Source organism: Tachyglossus aculeatus, chromosome 1 (assembly GCF_015852505.1).
Source record: "Tachyglossus aculeatus isolate mTacAcu1 chromosome 1, mTacAcu1.pri, whole genome shotgun sequence".
Taxonomy (NCBI): Eukaryota; Metazoa; Chordata; class Mammalia; order Monotremata; family Tachyglossidae; genus Tachyglossus; species Tachyglossus aculeatus.
In genome coordinates, this window is record NC_052066.1 from 3,191,455 (window position 1) to 3,216,376 (window position 24,922).

General features: G+C 43.2%; 1 protein-coding gene across 1 annotated transcript in view; it reads right to left on the reverse strand.

Annotated features, from left to right (window-relative positions):
• Positions 1–24,922, reverse strand: part of CFAP221 (cilia and flagella associated protein 221) — a 164,435-nt gene that overhangs the window by 78,908 nt on the left and 60,605 nt on the right. Inside the window, 2 exon segments of the mRNA XM_038747004.1 lie at positions 5,427–5,538; positions 18,232–18,355. Coding sequence (XP_038602932.1) covers positions 5,427–5,538; positions 18,232–18,355 — 236 coding nt within the window.

Here is a 24,922-nt window from a genome sequence, read left to right on the forward strand (position 1 = left end):
TAATAATAATTATGGTCATCTAATAATAATAATAATAATAATGATGTACTTGGTAGTCTACCAAGCGCTTAGTACAGTGCTCTGCACACAGTAAGTGCTCAATAAATACGATTGATGATGACAATAATAATAATAATTATGGTAGTCTACCGTGTGCAGAGCACTGTACTGAGCACTTGGGAGAGGACAGTAGAGCTAGTAGACATGATAATAATAATAATAATTATGGTAGTCTACTGTGTGCAGAGCACTGTACTAAGCGTTTGGGAGAGGACAGTAGAGCTAGTAGACGTGATAATAATAATAATTATGGTAGTCTACTGTGTGCTGAGCACTGTACTGAGCGTTTGGGAGAGGACAATAGAGCTAGGAGACATAATAATAATAATTATGGTAGTCTACTATGTGCAGAACACTGTACTGAGCATTTGGGAGAGGACAATAGAGCTAGGAGACATAATAATAATAATTATGGTAGTCTACTATGTGCAGAGCACTGTACTGAGCGTTTGGGAGAGGACAGTAGAGCTAGTAGACGTGATAATAATAATAATTATGGTAGTCTACTGTGTGCTGAGCACTGTACTGAGCGCTTGGGAGAGGACAATATATTGTTCTCTGTCTCCCCCTTCTAGACTGTGAGCCCACTGTTGGGTAGGGACCGTCTCTAGATGTTGCCAACTTGGACTTCCCAAGCGCTTAGTACAGTGCTCTGCACACAGTAAGCGCTCAATAAATACGATTGATTGATTGATTGATTGACAATAGAGCTAGTAGACATGACAATAATAATAATTATGGTAGTGTACTGTGTGCTGATGAACTGTACAGAGCGCTTGGGAGAGGACAGTAGAGCTAGTAGACATGATAATAATAATTATTATGGTAGTCTACTGTGTGCTGAGCACTGTACTGAGCGTTTGGGAGAGGACAATAGAGCTAGTAGACATGATAATAATAATAATAATTATGGTAGTCTACTGTGTGCAGAGCACTGTACTGAGTGTTTGGGAGAGGACAAAAGAGCTAGTAGACGTGAGAATAATGATAATAATTATGGTAGCCTACTGTGTGCAGAGCACTGTACTGAGCGCTTGGGAGAGGACAATAGAGCTAGTAGACATGATAATAATAATAATAATAATTATGGTGTATATATATGGTATATATAATATAATATAATAATAATAATTATATAGTTATTAATGATCATTATTACTATGGTACTTGTTAAGTAATCATAATGATAATAATGTTGGTATTTGTTAAGCAGAGGACAATAGAACTAGTAGACGTGATGATAATGATAATATATCATACATAAATATATTATGGTTATGATAATTATATAATTATCAATGATCATTATCATTATTATGGTACTTGTTAAGTAATCATAATAATGATAATAATGTTGGTATTTGTTAAGCAGAGGACAATAGAGCTAGTAGACGATGATAATAATACCATATATATATAATATATCAATATATAATATATTACAATTATAATAATTATATAATTATTAATGATCATCATTATTATTATGGTACTTATTAAGTAATAATTATGTTGGTATTTGTTAAGCGCTTCCTATGTGCAAAACACTGTTCTAAGCCTTGGACGGGGATACAAGGTGATCAGGTTGTCCCACGCGGGGCTCACAGTCTTCATCCCCATTTTCCAGATGAGGGAACTGAGGCCCAGAAAAGTGAAGTATATATGTACCTATGTTTGTACATATTTATTACTCTATTTATTGATTTATTTTACTTGTCCATATCTATTCTATATGTTTTATTTTTTTAGTATGTTTGGTTTTGTTCTCTGTCTCCCCCTTTGTTTTAGACTGTGAGCCCACTGTTGGGTAGGGACCGTCTCTAGATGTTGCCAATTTGGACTTCCCAAGCGCTTAGTACAGCGCTGTGCACATAGTAAGCGCTCAATAAATACGATTGATGATGATGATGATGATGATGGGTAGGGACTGTCTCTATATGTTGCCAACTTGGACTTCCCAAGCACTTAATACAGTGCTCTGCACACAGTAAGCGCTCAATAAATACAATTGATTGATTGATTGATTGATTGAAGTGACTTGCCCAAGGTCACTCAGCAGACGAATGGTGGAGCGGGATTAGAACTCATGACCCCTGACTCCCAAGCCCGGGCTCTTTCCACCGAGCCACGCGGCTTCTCATAGTAAGCGCTTACTATGTGCCAGGCGCTGTTCTGAGCGCTGGGGTAGGTACAGGTTAGTTAGACTGGACACAATCCCTGTCCCACACAGAGCTCACAGTCTTCATCCCCATTTTACAGATGAGGGAACTGAGGCCCAGAGAAGGGAATAATAATGATGGCATTTATTAAGCGCTTACTATGTGCAAAGCACTGTTCTAAGCGCTGGGGGGATACAAGGTCATGAGGTTGTCCCCCGTGGGGCTCACAGTCTTCATCCCCATTTTCCAGATGAGGGAACTGAGGCCCAGAGAAGTGAAGTGACTTGCCCAAAGTCACACAGCTGACAAGTGGCGGAGCCGGGATTTGAACCCATGACCTCTGACTCCAAAGCCCGGGTTCTTTTCCACTGAGCCAAGCTGCTTCTCTAAGGGAAGTGACTAGCTCAAGGTCACACAGCCGCTGGGGGCTGGGAGGTAGCTGAGAAGCAGCATGGATAGAGCACAGGCTTGGGAGTCAGAAGGGCCTGGGTTCTAATCCTGGCTCTACCACTTGTCTGCTGTGTGACCTTGGGCGTGTCACTTCACTTCTCTGGGCCTCAGTTCCCTCACCTGGAAAATGGGGATGGAGACTGTGAGCCCCACGTGGGACAGGGAAAGTGTCCAACCCCATTTGTTTGTATCCACTCCAGCACTTAGTACAGTGCCTGGCATATACTACTACTACTACTACTACTACTACTACTACTACTACTACTACTACTACTACTACTACTACTACTACTACTGCTACTGCTACTACTACTATCAATCAATCGTATTTATTGAGCTCTTACTGTGTGCAGAGCACTGTACTAAGCGCTTGGGAAGTACAAGTTGGCAACATATACACTACTGCTACTACTACTACTACTACTACTACTACTACTACTACTATCAATCATATTTATTGAGCGCTTACTATGTGCAGAGCACTGTACTAAGCGCTTGGGAAGTACAAGTTGGCAACATATAGAGACAGTCCCTACCCAACAGTGGGCTCACAGTCTACTACTACTACTACTACTACTACTACTACTACTACTACTACTATTACTACTACTAATAATAATAATGTTGGCATTTGTTAAGCGCTTACTCTGTGTAAAGCACTGTTCTAAGCGCTGGGGAGGTTACAAGGTGATCAGGTTGTCCCACATGGGGCTCACAGTCTTCATCCCCATTTTACAGGTGAGGGAACTGAGGCTCAGAGAAGTGGAGTGACTTGCCCAAGGTCACCCAGCAGACATGTGGCAGAGTCGGTATTCGAACCCATGACCTCGGACTCCAAAGCCCGGGCTCTTTCCACTGAGCCATGCTGCTACTCAAAAAATAAAATAAAATAAAGAAATAAAGCACTGTTCTGCTCTCCCCCTTCTCCCCCTCTCCATCCCCCCCCCCCCGCCTTACCTCCTTCCCCTCCCCACAGCACCTGGATATATGGATATATGTTTGTATGGATTTATTCCTCTATTTATTTATTTTATTTGTACATATTTATTCTCTTTATTTTATTTTGTTAATATGTTTTGTTTTGTTCTCTGTCTCCCCCTTCTAGACTGTGAGCCCAGTGTTGGGTAGGGACCGTCTCTAGATGTTGCCAACTTGGACTTCCCAAGCGCTTAGTCCAGTGCTCTGCACACAGTAAGTGCTCAATAAATACGATTGATTGATTGATTGATTGATTGATTGATTGATTGATTAAGCGCTGGGGGTGGGGGGGATACAAGGTGATCAGGTTGTCCCACAGGGGGCTCACAGTCTTAATCCCCATTTTACAGATGAGGGAACTGAGGCCCAGAGAAGTGAGGTGACTTGCCCAAAGTCACACAGCTAAGTGGCAGAGCCTTAACCACGACTCGTGTTTCCCAAGCGCTTAGCACAGTGCTCTGCACACAGTAAGCGCTCAATAAATACGATTGAATGAACATTATTATTATTATTATTATTATTATTATAATTAGGTACGGAACTAAGGTTTGTATTTAAGGGCTGGGTTGGGGAGCGTTGGGTGGTTATTCATGCATTCATTCGTTCAATTGCATTTATTGAGCGCTTAATGAATTGAGCGATTTGTGCATTTTTTATTATTATTCTTCTTCATTCATTCATTCCTTCAATCGTATTTATTGAGTGCTTACTGTGTGCAGAGCACTGTACTAAGCGCTTGGGCTTGGGAAGGACAAGTTGGCAACATCTAGAGACGGTCCCTACCCACCAGCGGGCTCATAGTGGGGGTGTTGGGTGGTTAGTCATGCATTCATTCGTTCAATCGCATTTATTGAGCGCTTAATAAATTGAGCAATGTGCGCATTTTTTATTATTATTCTTCATTCATTCATTCAATCGTATTTATTGAGCGCTTACTGTGTGCAGAGCACTGGACTAAGTGCTTGGGAAGTCCAAGTTGGCAACATCTAGAGACGGTCCCTACCCAACAGCGGGCTCATAGTGGGGGCTTTGGGTGGTTAGTCATGCATTCATTCATTCAATCGCATTTATTGAGCGCTTAATAAATTGAGCAATGTGTGCATTTTTTATTATTATTATTCTTCATTCATGCAATCGTATTTATTGAGCGCTTACTGTGTGCAGAGCACTGTACTAAGCGCTTGGGAAGGACAAGTTGGCAACATCTAGAGACGGTCCCTACCCAACAGCAGGCTCATAGTAGGGGCATTGGGTGGTTATTCATGCATTCATTCGTTCAATTGCATTTATTGAGCGCTTAATAAATTGAGCGATGTGTGCATTTTTTATTATTATTATTCTTCATTCATTCATCCCATCAATTGTATTTATTGAGTGCTTACTGTGTGCAGAGCACTGTACTAAGCGCTTGGGAAGTCCAAGTTGGCAACATATAGAGACCCAACAGCAGGCCCACATGAGCTCAGGTGGAGGTAGGGGCCGTGGGAAGGGGAGATCAGCTGATTTTTGTACATATTTATTACTCTATTTATTTATTTATTTTACTTGTCCATATCTATTCTATTTATTTTCTTTTGTTAGTATGTTTGGTTTTGTTCTCCGTCTCCCCCTTTTAGACTGTGAGCCCACTGTTGGGTAGGAACCGTCTCTATATGTTGCCAACTTGGACTTCCCAAGCGCTTAGTCCAGTGCTCTGCACACAGTAAGCGCTCAATCAATACGATTGATTGATTGATTGATTGATTTGGGGGCGTCCACCTGGGGCCCCTGCCCTCTCACCTGCTTTCAAATCCTTGATCTTCAGCTTTCCCGGTTCTTGGTTCAAAACGGCGGCCACGGAGAAGGGACTGGACAAATCCGAGGGAAATCGCAAGTTCTGAAACTGAATTTCCTACGGACAAAGTCGACATCCGCTCAGCCGACAACGTCGGCTGAGCACGGTACTGTGTGCGAAGCACTGTGCTGAATATAATAATAATAATAATAATACTGTTGGGTAGGGACTGTCTCTATATGTTGCCAATTTGTACTTCCCAAGCGCTTAGTACAGTGCTCTGCACATAGTAAGTGCTCAGTAAATACGATTGATGATGATGATGATGATGATAATGGCATTTATTAAGCGCTTACTATGTGCAAAGCACTGTTCTAAGCACTGGGGAGGTAACAAGGTGATCAGGTTGTGAAGCCTGTGAGCCCACTGTTGGGTAGGGACTGTCTCTCTATGTTGCCAAGTGGTACTTCCCAAGCGCTTAGTACAGTGCTCTGCACACAGTAAGCGCTCAACAAACACGATTGATGATGATGATGATCAGGTTGTCCCATGGGGGGCTCACAGTCTTCATCCCCATTTTACAGATGAGGGAACTGAGGCCCAGAGAAGTGAAGTGACTTGCCCAAAGTCACACAGCTGACAATTGGAGGAGCTAGGACATGAACCCATAAAAATAATGGCATTTATTAAGTGCTTATTATGTGCCAAACACTGTTCTAAGCACTGGGGAGGTTACAAGGTGATCTGGTTGTCCCACGGGGGGCTCACAGTCTTTATCCCCATTTTACAGATGAGGTAACTGAGGCCCAGAGAATAATAACAATAATAATAATAGTAATAATAATAATAATAATAATAATAGCATTTATTAAGTGCTTACTATGTGCAGAGCACTGTTCTAAGCACTGGGGAGGTACAAGGTGATCAGGTTGTTCCACGGGGGGCTCACAGTCTTCATCCCCATTTTACAGATGAGGGAACTGAGGCCCAGAGAAGTGAAGTGACTTGCCCAAAGTCACACAGCTGACAATTGACAGAGTGGGATTCGAACCCATGACCTCTGACTCCAAAGCCCGGGCTCTTTCCACTGAGCCACACTGAATGCTTGGGGGGAGGCAGCGTGGCTCAGTGGAAAGAGCTCGGGCTTTGGAGTCAGAGGTCGTGGGTTCGAACCCTGGCCCCACCAATTGTCAAGTGGGTGACTTTGGGCAAGTCACTTCACTTCTCTGGGCCTCAGTTCCCTCATCTGGAAAATGGGGATGAAGACTGTGAGCCCCCCCATGGGGCAACCTGATCACCTTGTAACCTCCCCAGCGCTTAGAACAGTGCTTTGCACATAGTAAGCGCTTAATAAATGCCATCATTATCATTAAAGAGCCCGGGCTTGGGAGTCAGAGGTCGTGGGTTCTAATCCCGACTCCGCCACTTGTCAGCCATGTGACTTTGGGCAAGTCACTTCACTTCTCTGGGCCTCAGTTCCCTCCTCTGTAAAATGGGGATTAAGACTGTGAGCCCCAAGTGGGACAACCTGATGACCTTGTATCTACTCCAGCGCTTAGAACAGTGCTTGGCACATAGTAAGTGCTTAACAAATACCATTATTATTATTATTAATGATGGTATTTGTTGAGCACTGTTCTAAGCACTGGTTCCAAGCTACTCAGGTTGGACACAGTCCCTGTCCCCCGTGGGGCTCACAGTCTTCATCCCCCTTTTACAGATGAGGCAACTGAGGCACAGAGAAGTGAAGTGACTTGCTCAAGATCACACAGCAGACAAGGGGCAGGGTCGGGATTAGAACCCAGGTCCTTCTGAGTTTACTGTGTGCAGAGCACTGTGCTGAGCGCTTGGAAGAGCACTCCCCCTCTAGAGTTCAAGCTTGTTGTGAGCAGGAACATGCCTGCTAATTCTATTGCACTGTCCTCCCCCAAGCGCTTACTACTACTACTACTAATAATAATAATAATAATGGCATTTATTAAGCACTTACTATGTGCAAAGCACTGTTCTAAGCGCTGGGGAAGATTACAAGGTGATCAGGTTGTCCCATGGGAGGCTCACAGTCTTCATCCCCATTTTACAGATGAGGTAACTGAGGCTCAGAGAAGTTAAATCCATCATCGATCGTATTTATTGAGCGCTTATTGTGGGCAGAGCACTGTACTAAGCGCTTGGGAAGTACAAGTTGGCAACATATAGAGACAGTCCCTACCCAACAGTGGGCTCACAGGCTAAAACAGTCTAAAAGTTAAATGACTTGCCCAAGGTCACACGGCAGACGTGTGGCGGAGTCGGGATTCGAACCCATGACCTCTGACTCCAAAGCCCGAGCTCTTTCCACTGAGCCACGCTACTACAGTGCTCTGTACATAGTATTGTACTTCCCCAAACACTTACTACAGTGCCCTGCACACAGTAAGCACTCAATAAGTACAAATGAATAAATAGAAAGCGCTCAATAAATACAATTGATCGATTAATTGATTGGTTGAGAGGACACTAGAGCTAGTAGCCTTCGAGGAGCTTCTAGTCTACTGTGTGCAGAGCACTGTACTGAACACTGGGGAGAGGACAATAGAGTATGGCACGGCATAATGGGCAGAGCCTTTACCTGGGATCCAGAAGGTCATGAGTTCTAATCCCGACTCTGCCACTTGTCTGCTGTATGACCTTGGACCAGTCACTTTCATTCACTCATTCATTCATTCAATCGTACTTATTGAGCTCTTACTGTGTGCAGAGCACTGTACTAAGCGCTTGGGAAGTCCAAGTCGGCAACATATAGAGACGGTCCCTACCCAACAGCGGGCTCACAGTCTAGAAGGGGGAGACAGCGAACAAAACTAAACATAGGAACAAAATAAAATCAATAGAATAAATAGGTGCAAATAAAATCAATAAATATTTAGAGAAGCAGCGTGGCTCAGTGGAAAGAGCCCGGGCTTCGGAGTCAGAGGTCATGGGTTCAAATCCCGGCTCTGTCAACTGTCAGCTGTGTGACTCTGGGCAAGTCACTTCACTTCTCTGGGCCTCAGTCCCCTCATCTGGAAAATGGGGATGAAGACTGTGAGCCCCCCGTGGGACCACCTGATCACCTTGTAACCTCCCCAGCGCTTGGAACTTGTACCTATCTATTCTATTTATTTTATTTTGTTAGTATGTTTGGTTTTGTTTTCTGTCTCCCCCTTTTAGACTGTGAGCCCACTGTTGGGTAGGGACCGTCTCTACATGTTGCCAGCTTGTACTTCCCAAGTGCTTAGTCCAGTGCTCTGCACACAGTAAGCGCTCAATAAATACGATTGATTGATTGATTGATTGATTTGCACATAGTAAGCGATTAACAAATACCATCATTATTATTATTAAATAGAGTAATAAATCCGTACAAACATATATACATATATCCAGGTGCTGTGGGGAGGGGAAGGAGGTAAGGCAGGGGGGATGGGGAAGGGGAGGAGGGGGCTCAGTCTGGGAAGGCCTCCTGGAAGAGGCCTTCCCTGGGCTTCACTTCTCTGGGCCTCAGTTTCCTCATCCCTAAAATGGGGAATGAGACTGTGAGCCCCATGTGGGACGGGGACTGTGTCCAACCTGATTAGCTTGGATCTACCCAGCGCTTAGTACAGGGCCTGGCCCACAGTAAGCGCTTAAAAAAACCCACAATGATCATTATTGCCAATTTGTACTTCCCGAGCGCTTAGTACAGTGCTCTGCACATAGTAAGCGCTCAATAAATACGATTGATGATTATTATTATTCTCATCAAAACTCTCACCCCCTTCCTTCTTCCCTTCCTAACTGCCATCTTCAATTGTTCACTCTCGAATGGCGTCTTCCCCACTGCTTTTAAACATGCCCACGTCTCCCTTATCCTAAAAAAAAACCTTCCCTTGACCCCATGGCAACATTCCCACGTCTCCCTTATCCTAAAAAGACCCTCCCTTGACCCCACGGCTCCCTCCAGTTACCGCCCCATCTCCCTCCTACCATTCCTCTAACGGAGCGAGTCGTCTACACCAGCTGTCTCAATCAATCAATCAATCAATCGTATTTATTGAGCGCTTACTGTGTGCAGAGCACTGGACTAAGCGCTTGGGAAGTACAAGATGGCAACATATAGAGACGGTCCCTACCCAACAGTGGGCTCACAGTCTCAAGTTTCTCTCCTCCAATTCTCTCCTGGACCCCCTCCAATCTGACGGCCGTCCCCTTCACTCCACAGAAATCGCCCTCTCCAAGGTCACCCATGATCTCCTTCTTGCCAAATCCAACGGCGTCTACTCCATCCTCATCCCCGTGGACCTTTTGGCTGTCTTCGACACTGCGGCCCACCCCCTTCTCCAGAAAATATTATCCAACCTCATTTTACACCCGAAGTCTCAAGTTTCTCTCCTCCAATTTTCTCCTGGCCCCCCTCCGATCGGACGGCTGTCCCCTTCACTCCACAGAAATCGCCCTCTCCAAGGTTACCCATGATCCCCTTCTTGCCAAATCCAACGGCGTCTACTCCATCCTCATCCTTCAAGCACTTAGTACAGTGCTCTGCAAACAGTAAGTGCTCAATAAATATGCTTGATTGATTGACTGATTGATTGATCGATCCCCCTGGACCTCTCCGCTGTCTTTGGCACTGAGGCCCACCCCCTGCTTCTGAAAATATTATCCAACCGCGGCTTACACCCGCTGTCTCGACTTTATCTCCTCCAATTTTCTCCTGGACCCCCTCCGATCTGACAGCCATCCCCTTCACTCCACAGAAATTGCCCTGTCCAAGGTCACCCATGATCTCCTTCTTGCCAAATCCAACGGCGTCTACTCCATCCTCATCCCCCTGGACCTCTCTGCTGTCTTTGACACTGCAGCCCACCCGCTTCTCCTGAAAATATTATCCAACCTCATCTTACACCCGCTGTCTCGACTTTATCTCCTCCAATTTTCTCCTGGACCCCCTCCGATCTGACGGCCGTCCCCTTCACTCCACAGAAATTGCCCTCTCCAAGGTCACCCATGATCTCCTTCTTGCCAAATCCAACGGCGTCTACTCCATCCTCATCCCCCGGACCTCTCCACTGTCTTTGACACTGCGGCCCACCCCCTGCTCCTGAAAATATTATCCAACCTCGGCTTACACCCGCTGTCTCAAGTTTCTCTCCTCCAATTCTCTCCTGGCCCCCCTCCGATCGGACGGCCGTCCCCTTCACTCCACAGAAATCGCCCTCTCCAAGGTCACCCATGATCTCCTTCTTGCCAAATCCAACGGCGTCTACTCCATCCTCCTCCCCCTGGACCTCTCCGCTGTCTTTGACACTGCGGCCCACCCCCTTCTCCTGAAAATATTATCCCACCTCGGCTTTCCGGACACTGTCCTCTCCTGGTTCTCCTCCTGGATCTCTGGCCGCTCATTCTCCATCTCCTTCGCAAATTCCTCCTCTGCCCCTCATCCCCTCATTGTGGGGGTCCAAAGTAAGCGCTTAACTAATGATATACTAGATATTCTAGACTGTGAGCCCACTGTTGGGTAGGGACTGTCTCTATGTGTTGCCAACTTGGACTTCCCAAGCGCTTAGTACAGTGCTCTGCACACAGTAATAATAATAATAATAATGATAGCATTTATTAAGCGCTTACTATGTGCAAAGCACTATTCTAAGCGCTGGGGAGGTTACGAGCTGATCAGGTTGTCCCACGGGGTGCTCACAGTCTTCATCCCCATTTTCCAGATGAGGGAACTGAGGCCCAGAGAAGTTAAGTGACTTGACCAAAGTCACACAGCTGACGTGGCAGAGCCGGGATTTGAACCCATGACCTCTGACTCCAAAGCCCGGGCTCTTTCCACTGAGCCATGCTGCTTCTGTAAGCGCTCAATAAATATGATTGATTGATTGATTGATATACTATAGCCATAATTCTATTTATTCTGACGGTTTTGACTCCAGTCTACTTGTTTTGTTGTCTCTCTCCCCCTTCTAGACTGTGAGCCCGTTGTTGGGGAGGGACCATCTCCATCTGTTAACGACTTGTACTTCCCAAGCGCTTAGTCCAGTGCTCCGCACACAGTAAGCGCTCAGTAAATTCGATTGACATTCAATCGTATTTATTGAGCGCTTACTGTGTGCGGATCGTATTTACTGAGCGCTTACTGTGTGCGGAGCACTGGACTAAGCGCTTGGGAAGTACAAGTTGGCAACATATAAAGATGGTCCCTACCCACAAATGCCATAATTATTATTTACCCCGATTACTTGTACTTCCCAAGCGCTTGGTACAGTGCTCCGCACACAGTAAGCGCTCAATAAATACGATTGAATGAATGAACAAATGCCATGATTATTATTTACCCCGATTACTTGTACTTCCCAAGCGCTTAGTCCAGTGCTCTGCACACAGTAAGCGCCCAATAAATACAATTGAATGAATGAACAAATCAATCAATCAATCAATCAATCGTATTTATTGAGAGCTTACAGTGCGCAGAATACTGTACTAAGCGCTTGGGAAGTACAAGTTGGCAACATATAGAGACGGTCCCTACCCACAAATGCCATAATTATTATTTACACCGATTACTTGTACTTCCCAAGCGCTTAGTCCAGTGCTCTGCACACAGTAAGCGCTCAATAAATACGATTGAATGAATGAATGCATGAATGAACAAATGCCACGATTATTATTTACCCCGATTACTTGTTGGGTAGGGACTGTCTCTATGTGTTGCCGACTTGGACTTCCCAAGCGCTTAGTACAGTGCTCCAAACACAGTAAGCGCTCAATAAATATGATTGAATGAATGAACAAATGCCATGATTATTTACCCCGATTACTTGTACACCCCAAGCGCTTAATCTAGTGCTCTGCACACAGTAAGCGCTCAGTAAATACGATTGAATGAATGAACAAATGCCATGACTATTATTTACCCTGATTACTTGTACTTCCCAAGCGCTTAGTACAGTGCTCCGCACACAGTAAGCGCTCAATAAATACGATTGAATGAATGAACAAATGCCATGGTTATTACTTACCCCGATTACTTGTACTTCCCAAACGCTTTATCCAGTGCTCTGCACACAGTAAGCTCTCAGTAAATACGATTGAATGAGTGAATAAATGCCATGACTATTATTTACCCCGATTACTTGTACTTCCCAAGCGCTTAGTACAGTGCTCTACACACAGTAAGTGCTCAATAAATTCAACTGAATGAATGAACAAATGCCATGATTATTATTTACCCCGACTACTTGTACTTTCCAAGTGCTTCGTCCAGTGCTCCGCACACAGTAAGCGCTCAATAAATACGATTGAATGAATGAACAAATGCCATGATTATTATTTACCCCGACTACTTGTACTTTCCAAGTGCTTCGTCCAGTGCTCAGCACACAGTAAGTGCTCAATAAATACCATTGAATGAATGAACAAATGCCATGATTATTATTTACCCCGATTACTTATACTTCCCAAGTGCTTAGTCCAGTGCTCTACACACAGTAAGTGCTCAATAAATACGACTGAATGAATGAATGCATGAATGAACAAATGCCATGATTATTATTTACCCCGATTACTTATACTTCCCAAGTGCTTAGTCCAGTGCTCTGCACACAGTAAGCGCTCAATAAATTCAATTGAATGAATGAACAAATGCCATGGTTATTATTTACCCCAATTACTTGTACTTCCCAAGCGCTTAATCCAGTGCTCTGCACACAGTAAGCGCTCAGTAAATACGATTGAATGAATGAATGAGCAAAAGCCATGATTATTATTTACCTCGATTACCTGTACTTCCCAAGCGCTTAGTACAATGCTCCGCACACAGTAAGCGCTCAATAAATACGATTGAATGAACAAATGCCATGATTATTATTTACCCTGACTACTGATACTTCCCAAGCGCTTAGTACAGTGCTCCACACACAGTAAGTGCTCAATAAATGTGACTGAATGAATGAACAAATGCCATGATTATTATTTACCCCGATTACTTATACTTCCCAAGTGCTTAGTCCAGTGCTCTACACACAGTAAGTGCTCAATAAATACGATTGAATGAATGAATGCATGAATGAACAAATGCCATGATTATTATTTACCCCGATTACTTGTACTTCCCAAGCGCTTAGTACAATGCTCCACACACAGTAAGCGCTCAATAAATACGACTGAATGAATGAACAAATGCCATGATTATTATTTACCCTGACTACTGGTACTTCCCAAGCGCTTAGTACAGTGCTCCGCACACAGTAAGTGCTCAATAAATATGATTGAATGAATGAACAAATGCCATGATTATTATGTACCCCAATTACTTGTACTTTCCAAGCGCTTAATCCAGTGCTCTGCACACAGTAAGTGCTCAATAAATACGACTGAATGAATGAATGCATGAATGAACAAATGCCATGATTATTATTTACCCCGATTACTTATACTTCCCAAGTGCTTAGTCCAGTGCTCTGCACACAGTAAGCACTCAATAAATTCAATTGAATGAATGAACAAATGCCACGGTTATTATTTACCCCGACTACTTGTACTTTCCAAGTGCTTAGTACAGTGCTCCGCACACAGTAAGTGCTCAATAAATATGACTGAATGAATGAACAAATGCCATGATTATTATTTACCCCAATTACTTGTACTTCCCAAGCGCTTAATCCAGTGCTCTGCACACAGTAAGCGCTCAGTAAATACGATTGAATGAATGAATGAGCAAATGCCATGATTATTATTTACCCCAATTACCTGTACTTCCCAAGCGCTTAGTACAATGCTCCGCACACAGTAAGCGCTCAATAAATACGATTGAATGAACAAATGCCATGATTATTATTTACCCTGACTACTGGTACTTCCCAAGCGCTTAGTACAGTGCTCCACACACAGTAAGTGCTCAATAAATATGACTGAATGAATGAACAAATGCCATGATTATAATTTACCCCAATTACTTGTACTTCCCAAGCGCTTAATCCAGTGCTCTGCACACAGTGAATGCTCAATAAATACGATTGAATGAATGAATGCATGAATGAACAAATGCCACGATTATTATTTACCCCAATTACTGGACTTCCCAAGCACTTAGTCCAGTGCTCTGCACACAGTAAGCACTCAATAAATACGATTCAATGAATGAATGCATGAATGAACAAATGCCATGATTATTATTTACCCCGATTACTTGTACTTCCCAAGCGCTTAGTACAGTGCTCCACACACAGTAAGCGCTCAATAAATACGATTGAATGAATGAGCAAATGCCATGATTATTATTTACCCCAATTACTTGTACTTTCCAAGTGCTTAGTACAGTGGTCCGCACAGTAAGCGCTCAATAAATACGATTGAATGAATGAGCAAATGCCATGATTATTATTTACCCCGATTACTTGTACTTTCCAAGCGCTTAATCCAGTGCTCTGCACACAGTAAGCGCTCAATAAATACGATTGAATAAATGAATGCATGAATGAACAAATGCCATGATTATTATTTACCCCGATTACTTGTACTTCCCAAGCACTTAGTACAGTGCTCTGCACACAGTCAGTGCTCAAAAAAAACGATTGAATGAATGAACAAATGCCATTATTATTATTTGCCCTGATTACTTGTACTTCCCAAGCACTTAGTACAGTGCTCTCTGCATACAGTAAGCGCTCAATAAATACGATTGAATGAATGAATGCATGAATGAACAAATGCCATGATTATTATTTACCCTGATTACTTGTACTTCCCAAGCGCTTAGTACAGTGCTCTGCACACAAGTCAGTGCTCAATAAATACGACTGAATGAACGAATGAATGAACAAATACCATTATTATTAATAACAGACACATCATTACTGAGCGGTTCCTGCATGCAGGGCACTGCACTGAGTGCTTTGGAGCGGCGTGGCTCAGTGGAAAGAGCCCGGGCTTAGGAGTCAGAGGTCGTGGGTTCTAATCCCGCCTGCGCCACTTATCAGCTGTGTGACTTTGGGCAAGTCACTTAATAATAATGGCATTTATTAAGCACTTACTATGTGCAAAGCACTGTTCTAAGCGCTGGGGAGGTTACAAGTTATAAATGCTACAAGGTTACAGGTTATAAATGCTATTATTATTACAAGGTAATAATAATAATAATTTTGGTATTTGTTAAGCGCTTACTATGTGCCAAGCACTGTTCTAAGCGCTGGGGGGGAGATACATGGTGATCAGTTTGTCCCACAATGGGGCTCACAGTCTTAACCTCCCCCTCATCCCCCCCCCCTCCATCCCCCGCATCCATCCCCCTGCCTTACCTCCTTCCCTTCCCCACAGCACCTGTATATATGTATAGATGTTTGTACATATTTATTACTCTATTTATTTATTTATTTTACTTGTACCTATCTATTCTATTTATTTTATTTTGTTAGTATGTTTGGTTTTGTTCTCTGTCTCCCCCTTCTAGACTGTGAGCCCACTGTTGGGTAGGGACCGTCTCTAGATGTTGCCAGCTTGTACTTCCCAAGCGCTTAGTACAGTGCTCAGCACACACTAAGCGCTCAATAAATATGATTGATTGATTGATTGATTTTACAGATGAGGTAACTGAGGCCCAGAGAAGTCAAGTGACTTGCCCAAAGTCACACAGCTGACAATTGGCGGAGCTGGGATTTGAACCCCACTGAGCCCTAGGCCCTACTGAGAGCTCACCTCCTCCAGGAGGCCTTCCCAGACTGAGCCCCTTCCTTCCTCTCCCCTTTGTCCCCCTCTCCATCCCCCCCATCTTACCTCCTTCCCCTCCCCACAGCACCTGTATATATGGATATATGTTTGTACAGATTTATTACTCTATTTTATTTGTACATGTTTATTCTATTTATTTTCTTTCATTAATATGTTTTGTTTTGTTCTCTGTCTCCCCATTCTAGACTGTGAGCCCACTGTTGGGTAGGGACCGTCTCTATATGTTGCCAACTTGGACTTCCCAAGCGCTTAGTACAGTGCTCTGCACACAGTAAGTGCTCAATAAATACAACTGAGTGAATGAATGTAGATAAATGCCATTATTATTAAGTGATTTGCCCAAAGTCACATAGCTGATAAGTGGTGGAGATGGGATCACAAGCGCTTAGTATAGTGCTCTGCACACAGTAAGCGCTCAATAAATACGATTAAATGAATGAATGAAGCAGTGTGGCACAGTGGAAAGAGCCCGGGCTTTGGAGTCAGAGGTCATGGGTTCGAATCCCGGCTCCTCCACATGTCTGCTGTGTGACCTTGGGCAAGTCGCTTAAGTTCTCTGAGCCTCAGTTCCCTCACCTGTAAAATGGGGATTAAGACTGTGAGCCCCACGTGGGACAACCTGATCACCTTGTATCCCCCCAGCGCTTAGAACAGTGCTTGGCACATAGTAAGCACTTAACAAATGCCATCATCATCATTATTATTATTATTATTATTATTATTATTATTATTATTAATGAATGAATGAATGAACCCCTTATCTCTGACTCCAAAGCCCGTGCTCTTTCACTGAGCCACACTTTACTTCTCTGGGCCTCAGTTCCCTCCTCTGTAAAATGGGGATGAAGACTGTGAGCCCCACGTGGGACAACCTGATCACCTTGTATCTACCCCAGCGCTTAGAACAGTTACTTGGCACATAGTAAACGCTTAACAGCGTGGCACAGTGGAAAGAGCCCGGGCTTTGGAGTCAGAGGTCATGGGTTCGAATCCCGACTCCACCACATGTCTGCTGTGTGACCTTGGGCAAGTCACACTTCTCTGTGCCTCAGTTCCCTCATCTGTAAAATGGGGATGAAGACTGTGAGCCCCATGTGGGACAACCTGATCACCTTGTATCCCCCCAGCACTTAGAACAGTGCTTTACACACAGTAAGCACTTAACAAATGCCATCATCATTATTATTTTATTATTATTATTATTATTATTATTATTATTATTATTATTATTATTATTATTATGAATGAATGAATGAACCCCTGATCTCTGACTCCAAAGTGCGTGCTCTTTCCACTGAGCCACACTTCACTTCTCTGGGCCTCAGTTCCCTCATCTGTAAAATGGGGATGAAGACCGTGAACCCCACGTGGGACAACCTGATGACCTTGTACCTACCCCAGCGCTTAGAACAGTTGCTTGGCACATAGTAAACGCTTAACAAAAACCATTATTATTATTATTTGGACCATACAGCACGATGAAGTTGTTAGACTCACCCCCACCCAACCTCCCTTGCCCCCCAACCCCATAGATCGCCATTGGCCTCTGTAGAGAAGCAGCATGGCTCAGTGGAAAGAGCCCGGGCTTTGGAGTCAGAGGTCGTGGGTTCAAATCCCGGCTCTGCCACATGTCTGCTGTGTGACCTTGGGCAAGTCACTTCACTTCTCTGAGCCTCAGTTGCCTCTTCTGTAAAATGGGGATTAAGACTGTGAGCCCCACGTGGGACAACCTGATCACCTTGTATCTACCCCAGCGCTTAGAACAGTTACTTGGCACATAGTAAACGCTTAACAGCGTGGCACAGTGGAAAGAGCCCGGGCTTTGGAGTCAGAGGTCATGGGTTCGAATCCCGACTCCGCCACATGCCTGCTGCGTGACCTTGGGCAAGTCACACTTCTCTGAGCCACAGTGACCTCATCTGTAAAATGGGGATTAAGACCGTGAGGCCCACATGGGACAACCTCATCTCCTTGTATTCCCCCCAGTGCTTAGAACAGTGCTTTGCACATAGTAAGCGCTTAACAAATGCCATTATTATCATTATTATTATTATTATCATTATTATTATTATTATTACTCACCTGGGCCCGTGGAGGTGGGCGTTGCTTAGATGTGAGTTTTGGGGGGGACGGATGGACGGTCAACTTCACCAGACCCCCAGGCCTCCTCCGGGACAGGGGCTGGAGTCTGTCTGGACCCTCCTTGCTGGAGTGGAGATGGAGAGAGTACTGGTATATCTACCTGTATATATGTTTGTACATATTTATTACTCTATTTATTAATTTATCTTACTTGTACCTATCTATTCTATTTATTTTATTTTGTTAGTATGTTTGGTTTTGTGCTCTGTCTCCCCCTTCTAGACTGTGAGCCCGCTGTTCGGTAGGGACGCCTCTATGTGTTGCCGACTTGGACTTCCCAAGCGCTTAGTACAGTGCTCTGCACGCAGAAAGCGCTCAATAAATACGATTGATTGATTGATTGATTGATTGGTCATCCCCTGCCCCCCCCCAGCTGAGGACCCCCCAACCTCCCCTGGATTGAGGCCGAGCCCCCGTTTGACCCATCACTTTTCCCCCAGCCTTGGCTGACCTGCCTGGTGGTGCATCTACAGGAGACACTTAAATCAATCAATTGTATTTATTGAGCGCTTACTATGTGCAGAGCACTGTACTAAGCGCTTAAAGAGTAGCGCCGCTGTTCTTGTTCATTACATTCATTCATCAGGTGAGGCAGAAGGGGGTGGGAGAAGAGGAAAGGGGGGCTTAGTCGGGGAATAAAAATAATAATAATAATTTTGGTATTTGTGAAGTGCTTGCTATGTGCCCAGCACTATTGTAAGCCCTGGGGTAAATACAATAATAATAATGGCATTTATTAAGCGCTTACTATATGCAAAGCACTGTTCTAAGCGCTGGGGAGATTACAAGGTGATCAGGTTGTCCCACGGAGGGGGGTCACAGTCTTCATCCCCATTTTCCAGATGAGGGAACTGAGGCCCAGAGAAGTGAAGTGGCTTGCCCACAGTCACACAGCTGACAAGTGGCGGAGCCAGGATTTGAACCCATGACCTCTGACTCCAAAGCCCAGGCTCTTTCCACTCAGCTAGCAAGCCAGGGACAGAGTTGGGATTAGAACAGAAAGATCAAGTGTGGCATCCCCAGTGACCGGCAAGGCTGAGGAGAGTTTGCCTGGGACAACAAGGGGGTGGCAGGTTGTCCCCTGTGGGGCTCACAGTCTTTGTCCCCATTTTCCAGATGAGGTAACTGAGGCCCAGAGTAGTTAAATGACTTGCCCAAAGCCACACAGATGACAAGTATATATGTATATATATATATGTGTATATCTAGACTATGAGCCCACTGTTGGGTAGGGACCGTCGCTATATGTTGCCAACTTGTACTTCCCAAGCGCTTAGTACAGTGCTCTACACACAGTAAGCACTCAATAAATACAATTTAATGAATGTGTATATATATATATATGTAAACATATATATATCCTGTATATATGTTTGTACGCATTTATTACTCTATTTTATTTGTACATATTTATTCTATTTATTTAATTTTGTTAATATGTTTGGTTTTGTTGTCTGTCTGCCCCTTCTAGACTGTGAGCCCACTGTTGGGTAGGGACCGTCTCTATATGTTGCCAACTTGTACTTCCCAAGTGCTTAGTACAGTGCTGTACACACAGTAAGCACTCAATAAATACGATTAAATGAATGTGTATATATGTGTATATATATATATATATATCCTGTATATATGTATATATGTTTGTACGTATTTATTACTCTATTTTATTTGTACGTATTTATTACTCTATTTTATTTGTACGTATTTATTCTATTTATTTTATTTGGTTAATATGTTTGGTTTTGTTCTCTGTCTCCCCATTCTAGACTGTGAGCCCGCTCTTGGGTAGGGACCGTCTCTATATGTTGCCAACTTGGACTTCCCAAACGCTTAGTACAGTGCTCTGCACACAGTAAGCGCTCAACAAATACGATTGAATGAATGAATGAATAAGTGGCAGATCCCGGATTCGAACCCATGACCTCTGACTCCAAAGCCCGGGCTCTTTCCACTAAGCAACGCTACCTCAGTGGGCTGCTACAGTGGGCTGCACATAGTAAGCGCTCAATAAATTCTAATCCTGGCTCTGCCACTTGTCTGTTGTGTGACTTGGGGCACGACACTTATCTTCTCTGTGCCTCAGTTACCTCATCTGTAAACTGGGGATTGAGACTGTGAGCCCCACTTGGGAACAATCTGATTACTTCGATTTACCTCAGTGCTTAGAGCAGTGCTTGGCACATAGTAAGCGCTTAACAAATACTATTATTATTATTATTATTATTATTATTATTATTATTATTATCTCCTCCAAGAAGCCTTCTTTGACTTGGGGCACGACACTTAACTTCTCTGTGCCTCAGTTACCTCATCTGTAAACTGGGGATTAAGACTGTGAGCCCCACTTGGGAACAATCTGATTACTTCTATTTACCTCAGTGCTTAGAGCAGTGCTTGGCACATAGTAAGCACTTAACAAATACTATTATTATTATTATTATTATTATTATCTCCTCCAAGAAGCCTTCTCTGACTTGGGGCAAGACACTTACGGTGCCTCAGTTACCTCATCTGTAAACTGGGGATTGAGACTGTGAGCCCCACTTGGGAACAATCTGATTACTTCGATTTACCTCAGTGCTTAGAGCAGTGCTTGGCACATAGTAAGCTCTTAACAAACACTATTATTATTATTATTATTATTATTATTATTATTATTATTATTATTATTATCTCCTCCAAGAAGCCTTCTCTGACTTGGGGCAAGACACTTAACTGCTCTGTGCCTCAGTTACCTCATCTGTAAACTGGGGATTGAGACTGTGAGCCCCACTTGGGAACAATCTGATTACTTCTATTTACCTCAGTGCTTAGAGCAGTGCTTGGCACATAGTAAGCACTTAACAAATACCATCATTATTATCATTATTATCATCATCTCCTCCATGAAGCCTTCTCTGACATGGGGCAAGTCACTTAATCAATCAATCGTATTTATTGAGCGCTTACTGTGTGCAGAGCACTGTAAGCGCTTGGGAAGTAGAGACAGTCCCTATCCAACAGTGGGCTCACAGTCTAAAAGGGGGAGACAGAGAACAAAACCAAACTAACAAAATAAAATAAATAGAATAGATATGTACAAGTAAAATAGAGTGATAAATATGTACATATATATACTTAACTTCTTTGTGCCTCAGTTACCTCGTCTGTAAACTGGGGATTGAGGCTGTGAGCCCCACTTGGGAACAATCTGATTATGTCGATTTACCTCAGTGCTTACAGCAGTGCTTGGCACATAATAAGCGCTTAACAAATACTATTATTATTATCATTATTATTATTATTATTATTATTATTATTATTATCTCCTCCAAGAAGCCTTCTCTGACTTGGGGCAAGACACTTAACTTCTCTGTGCCTCAGTTACCTCATCTGTAAACTGGGGATTGAGACTGTGAGCCCCACTTGGGAACAATCTGATGACTTCGATTTACCTCAGTGCTTAGTGCAGTGCTTGGCACATAGTAAGCGCTTAACAAATACCATTATTATTATTATTATTATCTCCTCAAAGAAGCCTTCTCTGACTTGGGGCAAGACACTTCTCTGTGCCTCAGTTACCTCATCTGTAAACTGGGGATTGAGACTGTGAGCCCCACTTGGGAACAATCTGATTACTTCGATTTACCTCAGTGCTTAGAGCAGTGCTTGGCACATAGTAAGCGCTTAACAAATACCATCATCATTATTATTATTATTGTTATCTCCTCCAAGAAGCCTTCTCTGACTTGGGGCAAGACACTTAACTGCTCTGTGCCTCAGTTACCTCATCTGTAAACTGGGGATTGAGACTGTGAGCCCCACTTGGGAACAATCTGATTACTTCGATTTACATCAGTGCTTAGAGCAGTGCTTGGCACATAATAAGCGCTTAACAAATACCATCATTATTATTATTATTATTATCTCCTCCAAGAAGCCTCCTCTGACTTGGGGCAAGACACTTAACTTCTCTGTGCCTCAGTTACCTCATCTGTAAACTGGGGATTGAGACTGTGAGCCCCACTTGGGAACAATCTGATTACTTCTATTTACCTCAGTGCTTAGAGCAGTGCATGGCACATAGTAAGCGCTTAACAAATGCCATTATTATTATTATTATTATTAATATTATTATTATTATTATTATCTCCTCCAAGGAGCCTTCTCTGACTTGGGGCAAGACACTTAACTTCTCTGTGCCTCAGTTACCTCATCTGTAAACTGGGGATTGAGACTGTGAGCCCCACTTGGGAACAATCTGATTACGTCGATTTACCTCAGTGCTTAGAGCAGTGCTTGGCACTTAATAAGCGTTTAACAAATACCATCATCATCATCATTATTATTATTATTATTATTAATATTATTATTATTATTATTATCTCCTCCAAGGAGCCTTCTCTGACTTGGGGCAAGACACTTAACTTCTCTGTGCCTCAGTTACCTCATCTGTAAACTGGGGATTGAGACTGTGAGCCCCACTTGGGAACAATCTGATTACTTCGATTTACCTCAGTGCTTAGAGCAGTGCTTGGCACATAGTAAGCGCTTAACAAATGCTATTATTATTATTATTATTATTATTATTATTATTATTATTATTATTATTATTATCTCCTCCAAGGAGCCTTCTCTGACTTGGGGCAAGACACTTAACTTCTCTGTGCCTCAGTTACCTCATCTGTAAACTGGGGATTGAGACTGTGAGCCCCACTTGGGAACAATCTGATTACTTCGATTTACTCAGTGCTTAGAACAGTGCTTGGCACAAAATAAGCGCTTAACAAATACAATCATTATTATTATTATTATTATTATATCCTCCAAGAAGCCTTCTCTGACTTGGGGCAAGACACTTCTCTGTGCCTCAGTTACCTCATCTGTAACTGGGGACTGAGACTGTGGGCCCCACCTGGGAACAATCTGATTACTTCGATTTACCTCAGTGCTTACAGCAGTGCTTGGCACATAGTAAGCGCTAAACAAATACCATCATTATTATTATCATTATTATTATTATCTCCTCCAAGAAGCCTTCTCTGACTTGGGGCAAGATACTTAACTTCTCTCTGCCTCAGTTACCTCATCTGTAAACTGGGGATTGAGACTGTGAGCCCCACTTGGGAACAATCTGATTACTTCGATTTACCTCAGTGCTTAGTGCAGTGCTGAGCACATAGTAAGCACTTAACAAATACCATTATTATTATTATTATTATTATTATTATCATCATTATTATTATTATTATTATTATCTCCTCCAAGAAGCCTTCTCTGACTTGGGGCAAGATACTTAACTTCTCTCTGCCTCAGTTACCTCATCTGTAAACTGGGGATTGAGACTGTGAGCCCCACTTGGGAACAATCTGATTACTTCGATTTACCTCAGTGCTTAGTGCAGTGCTGAGCACATAGTAAGCACTTAACAAATACCATTATTATTATTATTATTATTATTATTATCATCATTATTATTATTATTATTATTATCTCCTCCAAGAAGCCTTCTCTGACTTGGGGCAAGACACTTAACTTCTCGGTGCCTCAGTTACCTCATCTGTAAACCGGGGATTGAGACTGTGAGCCCCACTTGGGAACAATCTGATTACTTCTATTTACCTCAGTGCTTAAAGCAGTGCTTGGCACATAGTAAGCGCTTAACAAATACCATTATTATTATTATTGTTATTATTATTATTATTATTATTATCTCCTCCAAGAAGCCTTCTCTGACAATAAGCCTTCCTCTCCTCTTCTACTCCCTTCTGCATCACTCTGACTTACTCTCTTCATTCAACCTCCCTCCCAAACCCACACCACTCATGTTTATAACTGTAATTTATTCATTTGTTTATGTATTTCTTTATTTATTTCTATTCATGTGTGTCTCCCCCTCTAGACTGTCAGCTCGCTGAGGGCGGGGAATGTGTCTGTTATTGTATTGTCCTCTCCCAAGTGCTTAGTCCAGTGCTCTGCACATGGTAGGTTCATTCATTCATTCATTCATTCAATCGTATTTATTGAGCGCTTACTGAGGGCAGAGCACTGTACTAAGCGCTTGGGAAGTACAAGTTGGCAACATATAGAGACGGTCCCTACCCAACAGTGGGAAGTCCTCAATAAATACTACCGAATGAACAAATGAATATCGTCCTTTCCCCAGCACTTAATTCAGCGCTCTTCCTGCAGTACGCACTCAATAAATAGGATTTTATGAATCAATCAATGAATCAATCGCATTTATTGAGCGCTTACTGTGGGCAGAGCACTGTACTAAGCGCTTGGGAAGTACAAGTTGGCAACATATAGAGACGGTCTCTACCCAACAGTGGGAAATCCTCAATAAATACTACCGAATGAACAAATGAATATCGTCCTTTCCCCAGCACTTAATTCAGCGCTCTTCCTGCAGTCTGCGCTCAATAAATAGGATTTTATGAATCAATCAATCGTATTTATTGAGCACTTACTGTGGGCAGAGCACTGTACTAAACACTTGGGAAGTACAAGTTGGCAACATATAGAGATGGTCTCTACCCAACAGTGGGAAGCCCTCAATAAATACTACCGAATGAACAAATGAATATTGTCCCTTCCCCAGCACTTAATTCAGCACTCTTCCTGCAGTACGCGCTCAATAAATAGGATT